This window comes from Sinocyclocheilus anshuiensis, unplaced genomic scaffold (assembly GCF_001515605.1).
Source record: "Sinocyclocheilus anshuiensis isolate Anshui unplaced genomic scaffold, SAMN03320099.WGS_v1.1 scaffold155, whole genome shotgun sequence".
NCBI lineage: Eukaryota > Metazoa > Chordata > Actinopteri > Cypriniformes > Cyprinidae > Sinocyclocheilus > Sinocyclocheilus anshuiensis.
The window spans coordinates 957,813-969,965 of record NW_015549572.1 but is presented as its reverse complement, the minus strand read 5'-3'; the positions used below and the strand labels follow the sequence as shown (position 1 = coordinate 969,965).

General features: G+C 37.3%; 1 protein-coding gene across 1 annotated transcript in view; it reads left to right on the top strand.

The window, feature by feature from the left end:
* LOC107657457 (beta-1,4-galactosyltransferase 2-like) overlaps nt 1-12,153 on the top strand; it is a 136,765-nt gene that overhangs the window by 97,499 nt on the left and 27,113 nt on the right. The window contains exon 4 of the mRNA XM_016445550.1: nt 9,941-10,128. Coding sequence (XP_016301036.1) covers nt 9,941-10,128 — 188 coding nt within the window. The remainder of the gene's footprint in view (nt 1-9,940; nt 10,129-12,153) is intronic.

The window sequence follows — 12,153 nt, the reverse complement described above, 5'->3', positions numbered from 1 at the left end:
CATATTTTGCGCAGCTCGTCAGTGAACAACGGCTCTGTGTAGTTAATGCTGCTCAATGTGAAAGCACGCACTTGATGGAGATTTACCGCTGATTACAGAACCGGCTTTCTGACAAGATGTGCATTAAATATCGCATGCGATTTATCGTGCAGCCCTAATATATACTGTATATATATATACACACACACACACACACATTCCTATAGGTCTCAAATATTCAGAGCATTTTTATTAATGCTGAAACTATTCCAGTGTAATTTCCATTCACATCGGTATTCAGCATTTTAGTAGGGATCAAATGATTTCCATTAAAGCAGATTCAGGTCATATATATATATATATATGTAAAATAGAATATTATAATAATAATTATATAAATATAAATTCATATATATATATATATATATATATATATATATATATACTGTATATATTTTTGTAAATTAGACCCATTAATTAATTGAAAGAATGATTTGTTCACAAATCCAACATCTCTTGAATGTGCCAAATATTTTCAATGGATAACTTCTTAAATTTCAATCTGTTTCACACACAAAGCTGTTGTAATAGCTCCGGAAGTCTTGGAACATAATGTGTGAGTTGTGTGTACCATTTTTTATGGAATTTAATGGTGTTTTTGCATCCATTTTGAAGCTTGAATGCTTAATGTAATAGTCCACCCAAAAAATTAAAATGCTGTCATCATTTGTTCACATTCATGTCATTCCAAACACGACTATATTTCTTCTGTGGAACATAAAAGATGATGTTCTGAAGAATGATGGTAATCAAACAGTTTTAGGTCCCATTGACTTCCATTGTTTTGTTTTGTTTTTTGTCCATACAGTGGAAGTTAATGGGAATCAAAACTGTTTGGTTACCAACGTTCTTCAAAATATCTTCTTTTTACTCTTTTTTTTTTTCTAGTCCCCATTTATTGCCGATTTGCAGAAAAACTGCATTGGAAGTAGTAGTTCCAGTTGTGTTCTGCAGAAGAAAATAAGTCAAATGGGTGACTAAATGATGACAGAATTTTCAAAAATCTCATTTTTGGATGAACTGCTCCTTTAAATAGACCAACAATAGTACCTCTAGTGTCTCTCTCTCTCACTCGTGCACAAAAACATAAATAACCCATTTAGCATGCTCACGATTGTGGCTACATACTTTGCTTATTGGATTTACAATGGTGGATCAAGGGCTAGCTTTCTGTTACACATGTTATGAAGAACAGTGTAACACATCAGGGGCCTCCCTCAGGAGGGAAACACTTGGAGCTCGGCCAGCAAAGCATATAGAGAAAGGATCATACGCTATCCAGCGCGCAGCAGTGGGTCTCATACAGTAGACTGGTCAGATTGTGTGCACTGTTAACACTTCATCTGTAAAACCTATTCAGCCAGTGCTGCTGGAGCAGAGGTGCTTTACCATCTTGCAGGACTGAGACTAATCTTACTGGTGTCAGGCAGGTCAATCTGCTGCAATCAATTCGTTTTTTGCTGATGTTTGATTTGGATTGTTAGCATTGAAAGTTTTCTCTCCAAATGTCAGTGCAGTGCTTTCGTAATGTGAGCGCCGAGAGCATTTCGGCTTGACCTGCTGTTAGTCTGTAATAAGATTTGGTAGTGTCAGTGAGCTCATGAAAACAGTTGAGCCCTACAGAGAGTCTGAATGGCTGACTCGCTCGTGTAGGAAGTCAGTTTGCACGATGGCTTACGGCGGTATTTGAAGATTAGGACATAGGCTGGGTGAACAGTGTGTCCTGAACATGGATTTCATTGCCTTGACATCGGCTCTTAAGGGTACCGTGGTCCACAGACTTTCCTCGCTGTTTCAGTGCGCAGCCGTTCAAGATGGATGAAACCTCTGCAGTTCTCACAGGGGTAAATTAAAACTTTAAATACCAACCTGGTAGTGTTTTAATAGGCCTATGTGTACATTTATGGGATTTTTTTTTTTTTTTTAATCACAGTGCAAGGATATACAAATTGAAAATTACTTCATTCTTCACTCATTAGTTTGTGCCCTAGTAAATTATTTTGCATTTATCAAATTATTATTTTTTATTTATTGTGAATTTAAATTGTTTAATGTAAATAAACAATAATGAACATAACAATTTTGTAAGACATATATATAATATTGTGTCTGAGCAAAACCTCAAAAAAAAGTTGTTTTACAGCCAATGCACATTCAATCATCCCATAAATTACAGTATAGATTCTAGTGCTGTCAAACGATTAATCGCAATTAATCACATCCAAAATAAAAGTTTTTGTTTACATAATATGTGTGTGTGCACTGTGTATATATATTTAAGAAAAATATGCTACGTTTATATATTAAATATATTTGTATATACCGGTAATCTAAATTATATTATTATAAATATATGCATGTAAATATTATCTAAATATATACTGTATGTGTGTGTATTTATATATATATATATACATAATAAATATACACAGTACACACACATATATTATGTAAACAAAGACTTTTATTTTGGATGCGTTTGGCAGCACTAAATTGTTGTCACCAAATAGCATTGTCCTTTGTAGAATATTTGAAGACAGCTAACAGTGCTTGCTCTATAGTGTGTAAGGATGATTTTCAGTGAAGAACTGTGAAAGTATGACTTAGTCTTGGTTGGACTATATATCAATTTAATTTAAATACTAAAAAAAAAACTTCTTTTCCAGCACAAGATTAAACTTACAGAGGCAGTAGAGATACATTTAATGAAGTTACACAATAAGGACCTTTCCATCCCATTGCCTGCCTTCAGCTATGAATATAGCCCAGCTGTTAATATGTTTGACATTTTCACTGCTCACATTTGTACAGTTAAATTCCCCCTACATCTGAACACTGGCCTGTCAAAGAAGAGCGTTGATGTAACACCCACCTGTCTCCCAGTATTATACTTGTAACACGTTTATTTCAAAAGCCTGATTTATGAAGCCTCTTCATGCTGCGCAAATTATCTGAATTCCATACTGGTTGACAGCTGAGTATATATTAATCACCTGCTGATGTGCAGGGTCTCTTCTATCCTACAAGCCCCAATAGCCGAACAGATTAACAAAATGAGGCCAGCGACGTTATTGAGTTACATTAGCATGCATCTCATGCTCACCCACATCTCGACTTAACTTCAGTCTTCCTTCATAAAATCTTGTCTATGTGGACGTATCCCCCTCAGACATGCTTTTAAGTGTGTTTTAAGGTTTAGCTACAACAAAAATAAGTAAATAAAAAATTTGGTAACTTTCCAGCAAGTTAAATGGTTGCATCTAACATGAAAATGACAGATTTTACTGTAAGTTGTTTCATTCTTGTTGTTTTCTATATAAACTGTGACCAGGAACAGTCATACTACCAATTAACTTTGTTTTTCTTAGTGCATTTCCCTAGAATCTGTCTTATTAACCATGAAAGGTGTGTTGTACACTTTTCCATGGAGGATTTGGAGAATCCGAGCCAAACTTTTGTTCACAAGTGTTTTGCCAGTTCTTGCCTTGCGATACTGTCATACTTTGTAATTTATAATTTACTTTACAGTCCACAAAACACAGAAGGGAATGAAAATAAGACTGGACATGCATGCTGTCCCTTGTTAGCTCAGAATGATTAATAGTGCCCCATTGTGCTTTGTGATTTCTTGCATGAGATCCCTGCGGTGGCAGTCTTGCCCGGAACAAACGATAAAAAGAGGAGAGAAACATGGCGTGTATCCTAAGCCACTGGACTGATACCAACACATCAAAATCAAATTAGCAAGGCCTAGTTGTGCTGGGTACACAGAGGACTGTAGAGGCCGTTTCTTGAAGAGGAAGAGTTCTCTTCTGCCCGCAAGTGTTACTGAAGACTGCAGTAACTCACTTTGACAGGGGGACTTGCAGCAACTCTCTCTGGTTTATTAGCTGACAGCAGGTGTTCTGATATCCTTAATGTAAGCTGATTGCTAGCAACACCGTGCATGATTCATTCAGTGGCACCCATAGGGAGGTTAAGATCTCCTATACTGCATGTTCGACCGGACCTGGTACAACGCTGCTAAAGGCAATGGAGGGTGTGTGTTTAGTACATTGTTTCTTATGATGGTCAAAAAAACAAAAAAAATTATTTTGCAGTGCATTGTGGGATGTGGGATGGCACAAAAATGTAGGAATGAAAGAAAAGATAAAGGAGTAATTGAGGAAAGCAAGAAAAAGAAAAGATTAAGGCAGAAGGAAAAAATTGGACAAGGAAAAAGAGAAATGAAAGAATGGTTGGGGAAAGCAAATTTGGAACAAAGTTTAAGAAAGGAAAGAACAGGAAAAAGAAAGATAAGAAGAAAGAAAGAAAGATGGAGGCAAGATGTGAGCAATAGATGGAAAGAAAGAAAGAAAGAAATGGATGGATGGAAGGAAGGAAGGCAGGTAAGAATGAAGAAGGAATGAAGGAAGAAAAAATGGAAGAGAGGATGAGGATGGAAAAACGAAAACTGGTGGAAGAAGGAAGCAATAAAAAGAGAGAAACCAAAAAGAACGAAAGAAAGGCAGGTAGGCAAGAATAAAGAAGGAAGGAAGGAAAGGAAGGTAAGAATGAAGGAAGGAAGAAAGAAAGGACGAGGAAGGAAAGAAGAAACAAAAGAGGCAGAAAGTGCTCTGATCCAGTCTAATGAATCTCTCTGATAGCAGCAGCTCGTTTCGTCTGTCTTTTTTCCAAACTAATCCTCGTGATGTCAGGCTATTGATGAAATAGAGACAAACTCAAATTGAATTCTCAGAAATAGCTGGGGTTTGTCTATAAGCTGCCTTTCTTCTGCGCTTCCATAGCCACTGTTTCATTACTGTAAATTAGTTTGCCTGGCCGGTCGCCAGCGCTGCCTCATCCTGGGGCTCAGAGCCTCTCATCCAGCCATCGAGAAGACATGAACGCATGTCTGAAGCATGTTTTTAATTGAGCCCTACTCACGCTACAGTAGCTGTCAGGTGGCAGTGAGGAACAGTAATGAGGCAACTCTCTCCTAAATCAAAGCAACTTCCAAAACAAGCTAACTGTAATAGCAAAACTTCCAGCAGTACGTTAGCAGAGATCTCTGCCCCGGCACAGTTGTTCAACAGTGAGAAACGTCAATGCTCGACAGCCGTTCTGTAGAGAGCTGTTATTTCCTCTGAGTATTTTAGAAATGGTACTGAGTCTGACTATACAAACCATTTCTATAGTAGCGAGCAGAAAAAAATAGGTCGCGACAAGAGAGCCTGTCAAAATGCAGCGCATGTAAAACACTCACTGTAAGTGGTCTGTTGACTTCAGCATGCTTGTGCAACATATGGTGTCCTCATTTAGGTGAGATTGAGTTTCGGGGGATGGCGTGGTGTAGTGGATGTATATAGCAATTCAAATTCACAGCATATGCAGAGGAAGACTTTATCCCCTTTCACACATACAGTCTTTACTGTTAAATTACCGGCAAGTTACCATTAAGAGATCATGTGTGAACAGGACCTTTTCAAAAATCCTGGTAAATTTGTTCTGGCAATCATATCGTTCTTATGGAGATTACATGATTACTCTGAGCTGTTTACAAAGCTCCGCTGCTTTTTAAATAGTTTTTCTATGTAAATATGTGCTGGATGGACATCTTTGACCATTGCGCCTCGCAGCTTTTTCAGCGTGTCGCGCTTCTCCATTCATCAGGGCTGCGACTCTGCAATTGGATACTATTATGCACATCTCGTGTTTATAAGAGCAAAAATGTATATTAGATTTTGGAGGGGACATTAAAAATCTTGGCAAGGCAAGTAAACATTTTGAAAAAAAAATGAGCTCAAGAAGCTTCCTTTTTCTCCTTTAAGTTCTATCACTTTGTCTCTTTCATGCACACATTCCCCGTAACTCCGGTCGATCCGGCTCACTCCTGATTTTTTCCTTTTTTTTTTGGTCCCCTCTCCTTCTCTAGCCTTCAGCTCTGGCATCGATAGCATGCTGGATGATATGGTCAGCCTGTTGGGGACTGATAATGCAGGCTTACACACATGGTAAATTTGTTCTGGCAATCATATCGTTCTTATGGAGATTACATGATTACTCTGAGCTGTTTACAAAGCTCCGCTGCTTTTTAAATAGTTTTTCTATGTAAATATGTGCTGGATGGACATCTTTGACCATTGCGCCTCGCAGCTTTTTCAGCTGCACAAGAAAATGCACAATGCAATCTCTCAGGATGAGCCCTGGTCCTAATCTGTCTCCATAGCAACGGGGTCTGCGTAGGACTCCCCCGGTTGGCCTTGAGTGTGCCGCTATAAGGATCCTGCCTCATGACCTAGAGCGAGCAAGGGATTGTGATTAGCTATCAGCGTGATCATCAGATAAAAAAATTACAGCTAATTGCTTCTCAGAGAGCAAGTATTGAGCAACTGATATGGCTGCGATAAGCTTACAGAAGGAGAAGGAGACTCTAGCTGGGGGCCGATGTGACTCTCAGACCTCAAGCTGAGTGGTTTAAGTATGGGTTAAGAAACAGAGTCATTTTACTTCTTGGTGTGCTACTGATGGAAAGAGGGAGGCGTTTTATTTACTGAGCTCGAGCTGTATGATTTTCCTCTGCCTCATTGACTACAATTAGGAACAACCTTCAGAGTAAATGCTTTTCAGTTTGGGCTGTTTGTAATGGGTTATATGTGAAACTCATAGGCACTCTTCATATTTACTTTATATAACCATATTCATGTACAGTGGTTTTTACATGGCGCTCCAAGGAAGTCCAGAGAATGCCATAGTATTTCCATGTTATCATGTCAACCAGTATGGGTTTCTCAATGGCTAATTCCAGTATCTACTGTCTAAATGTCAAATAAGGTACACATACTAAATAATTATAATAATAAAGCAATTGTTTGTTAGATTAATATACACTACCATTCAAAAATGTAGGGTCAGTAAGATTTTTTTTTTTTTTTAAGAAATGCATACCTCTATTCGGGCAAATTGATCAAACGTGACTATAAAGACATTTAAAATGTCTAAACTAAATTGTCTTCTTTTGAACATTTTATTCATCAAATAATCTTGAAAAAAATCCCAATTTCCTCAAAAATATTAAGCAGCAGTTTCCAACATTGAAAGCAAATGCACCAATCAGCATATTAGAATGATATTGAAGTATAATTAGTCTCTAAGATATATTAGTATATTAAAATATATTAAAATAGAAAACAGTTATTCTAAATTGTAAGAATATTTCACAATATTATTGTTTTTATTTACAGCCTTGAAATAAATTTTGAGTGAGTACGTTTTTTTTATCGAAATAAATGTTCATATTCAGCAAAGATGCAGTGACATTAAAGTGACATTCAAATAAATGGTGTTCTTTTTAACTTTTTATTCATCAGAGAATCCTGAAAAAAAAAATCACTATTTCCACAAAAATATTAAGCAGCACAACCTTGATAATAAAAATAAATGTACTAAGCATATTTATATCTATATCAGCATATTTAAGTAAATTAATATATATCTGTCTTTCACTAGTTTAAAAAAATAGTGGCCAACTGGCCTCGCAGCTTTTTCAGCGTGTCGCGCTTCTCCATTCATCAGGGCTGCGACTCTGCAATTGGATACTATTATGCACATCTCGTGTTTATAAGAGCAAAAAATTCTGATCGGCTAGTAATGTTAGTTTGGTTGAGAGTGAAAGCTGTACTCCTCTCAAATGCATAAAGCGCAGCATAATTTGAAATCACGAGTTTAAAGTTTTTCGATCGCGCGTCTCCAGTGAAGCTGAACTCAATTCGCACGGACCGACCATCACGCAGAGAACACGCAATCATGCAGGATACAAATGCACACTTCACACGATCTCACAACTGGATCCGACTAAGTTTGCAAGGTTTGTGAAATTAAATGCTCGTTATAGTCATTCAAAGATTTGTTTAAATGATATAAATGTATATTTGCTGAATGCTGACGGCAAACAAGAAAGTATTATAATGTTTGCCTTTCTATTACTAATAATATAAAAGCAATCGTTATAATACTTTTTGTATACATTTTAATTCCTTTGTTTAACCGTTCTATCTGATTATTAGACAGACTTCTATCCGTATTAGACAGAACAACAGCGAACAAGAGGGAGAATGTGAGCACTGTGTGCTCAGGCACTGCCGTTCTCAGCGCCGTCAAAATAAAAGTCCCGCCTCGAACACATCGGCCAAACAGAAAAACTTATCGGCCAATGCCGATATTTGAAAAATGCCAAATATCGGCCGATATATCGGCCTTGGCAATATATCGGTCGACCTCTAGAAAAACATGTTAACTGTAATTATTAATATCAATACATTTAATTATTTATTGATCACTAGTGTCTTTTTACATTTTATGTAAACAAAAATTCATGGTAACACTTTATTTTAAGGTGTCCTTGTTACACATAATTAATGCTGTTCTGTTGCTTTGACACAATCTGTATTGTTAAAAGCGCTATATAAATAAAGGTGACTTGACTTGACTTGACTTATAATAACAATAGATTATGCATAATTACATGCAAGTAACCCTAAGCCAAACCCTAGTCACAACCCTTACCATATAGTAAGTGCATGTAGATAATTAGTATTACTCAATACTTAAATGTATAATTACACTGTAACAAGGACACCTTAAAATAAAGTATAACCAAATTCACTTATAGTTACAGTGTTTAAGGGGTATTTAGACACTGTGCCATGTCCAACAACACCTTTAACCATGGTAAAATCACTGTGACACAGCCTGCCATGCTTTAATATATGTATACAACTGTACACAAGACGTCCATCACTTGTGGTTGTTTTGGTAATGTACAACACAAAAATAGGATGATATAGCACTCCCCAGATGAGCCATTGTCCCTGTTGAGGTTAACGACTTAGAACAGGTGCGAGTAGGCTAATGAGGGGAGGGTTCTACACCTGTTTCACAATCAAACCCACTTCATGGTGTGTTGAAACCGTACCAAACAAGCCAAACACCTCACAGCTGAAACTTCAGGATGAATGCTTAGTTCCGATGATCCTTTTTCTAAAAAGAATTAGAGTTTTTTCTTCCAAAACCATCTGTTCATGATGTCCACATATCTACTGTTTTGGAGCTGGTTTCTTGGATGGGAGATGCTAAGTCGTGAGCATGTCCCTCTTATAAATCTGTCATTTTTAGCGAGGTGTGTGTTATTACCAGACATCTACTGCTGTGTTTGCCTGAGCTGTCTGCCACCACACGAGGAATAAATCTGGTTAAATTAGTGAAAATGAGCCCAGTAATGTTTAATGAGCACCCTTGCTGATGAAAAAAGCTATTTTATGTCTCTTAAAGATATTGCCTTATCTGCCCCCTCTCACTCTTTCTCTGTTTCTCTGTTATATTGAAGAATCTTTCTCCTCTGGGACTGTTAGGATTGAAGTTAGGATAAATATTGATAGAAGCTAATAGTCACTTAGTATTAAGTTATTTTCCTTACTTTTTTAGCACTGGTGTCATAAAATAAGATTTTTGCTCGAGAGGTGCATCTCTTTGCATCCAATGCCGTTCATCATTGTTTACAGATGTGGTTGTGTGGTGAATGGGACACTTCAAAGCCTCACGTAATATGCATACTTTAATCAATTTGGTGATGCTTTTGTAGTGCACATCCACGGGCATTGTGCTGAAAAGGCAGTAGATTTGTGACAGTAGTTCACACCTTTGGATTATTGGGCCAAATCTCAGGTATTACAGGATTACATGGGATTATTGTCACACTGGATTATTAGTTCAGACACCACATAGTGTTTTGGTGTTACATGGCATCCCATTCAGAGTAAATATAGACCAAATTGGAAATATTTTTACTATTAACTTTTCTTTGGGTAATCTTAAATGTATTTTGCAACATTGTAAAGCTGTTGTTTTTTCTGTTGTGTTTCAGCTTGGCGAGGACACCTTCAATCGGGCCAAGCTTCTCAACGTTGGCTACACAGAGGCTCTTAAAGACGCAGAATACGACTGCTTCATTTTCAGTGACGTGGACCTGATCCCTATGGATGACCGGAACCTGTACCACTGTTATGACCAGCCCCGTCATTTTGCCATTGCCATGGACAAATTTGGCTTCAGGTAACATATTAAATATTGAGGGAACCACAAAGTGCATGAGTCTGTTGACACATTATATTTGAAATAACATTTAGTCTCACTTTTATAATTCTGGTCCCTTTTTATATATAAATAATCAGAAGAAAATGCATTCAAATGAAATCAGTGGCATGTTTTATATGAATTTAATATCCTTGTAGAATTGTGGATTTGCCAGATTTTATTACAAATATGCTGGGCTGCATTTGTTGCTATTTACATACATATTAATAGATGCCATGTTTGTATTTGTCTTTATTTCTTTGCAGAGAACAGAGTCAGTTAATCAAACAGCCAGAGCTTGAGGGCTGTCTGTCAAAGCCTGTGCTTCTGATGATTAATTGCTTTTTTCCACTAGGGAAGATATATGTCTTATGACGCTTTGTCATCTGGAGCTCTAGAATACAGCTGAATTATTGTGTATGAAAAGTTCATTTGTTAGGTGCAGTGCCAGTCTAGACAGACCTGGAGCCTTGACAAGCATATGTATCCATTTTCCAAGGCAGACAATTATTTAGAGGAGACAGACCGGTTTTCTTCAAGTGTAATAGCTGGAGATATTAAAACACTGGTGAAGGTTCACCGTATTATGTTTTTTTCTTCTTCTTTTTTTTCCAACTTGAAATGAATTTTGTCTGTCTTCTGTTGGCAAGCAGACAAGTTGTCCTTTGCTCCATGGTGTTTAATTTCCTGTCTTTGTGTGATGGGCCAAAAGGACCAAGACAATCTTAACTCTCTGCCTTCCTCTGCTGTCCTCAGGGATTTTGTTAAAATCAGCCTCTATCTTAAGATATGAGCAGTGTTGGGAAATTAGTCCAAAAGATAATTGTTTACTAATCAGTTGGTATGTGTAAAACATTTAATGATAGTTACTGTAACATGATTAAAAAATAATCCTCAAAATTATTGACATTATTATTTAAAAAAAACAGCAATAACCAACAAGATTAACATTCTTATTAAATAGTTAAACATGGTATATTAAATAGTTATTAACTAGTATATATTAATATGATGATTATTTATGTTTTTATTCTAGTGTGTGTGTGTGTGTGTGTGCGTTCATGTAGGGTTTTGCTTCTCTTTCTCCCTTATGTCGCACATTTGTTTGCGTGGGTGGATGTGGTTGCTGTCATTGGCAACATACACCGCGGTAGCCCAAGGCGAACCCCGGGTGGCTACCCATGATGCACCTGCCAGCCCACAGCCCAGCGGGCCTCTTAAAAGAGGATACATGGAAACCATGTTTTCAACCGCTTAAAGTAGACTTTCCAGACTGTATTCATCCAGTAGAGCATTTGTTTGAAGGCTTCGAACACTTGCTTGAGATGTAATCGCTCTGTGGTTTAAAGGTCAAATTATAAGACTTAGTTCTGACAACCAACAAGGCCTTTTAATTCGTCCTTTGACCTGCAATGGAGTATGTATATTTATATCAGCCTTTAATCCTGTAGACGATGATTCCTCAGATAATTCTCATCTGACAGTGGCCTCCTGAACCGTCTATGATGAGAAACGGATTCTACGGTTTATGGTGCACTTAAGCTTTTACAGGGCGTTCTTTGAGTTGTGTAGCTCAACCGAGAGGCCTGAGGGGTGGCAACCAGGAGAAAAGTGATGAAAGATAGTTGGGAGAAGGATCAGATAGCATTTGAAAATTTTGGATCCCCTGTGGGAGCACTCTGTGGCTCTCTAGAATCACTCATACGAGATGCAGTTTTGTTAAATTCGAATGCTTGAGTTGACTGACTAAAGGGCTCAGTTCAGAGAGGGCTTACAAAAACGATATTTCACTGTAGACTTGAATCAAAAAGAAAATCTAATGGGAATCCAAAGCCCCCTACATTCCAAATGGACGTAGGCAGGAATAGACCATTTGAGGTAATATTACTGCATAAAATGTTGTTGATGATTAAAGGGTCTTTTGCACCCAGATTTGAGGCTTTATATTTAAAATGTGTGTCATCTGAATAAGAATGATATGGATCTGTTCCCTCTTGCAGGCTA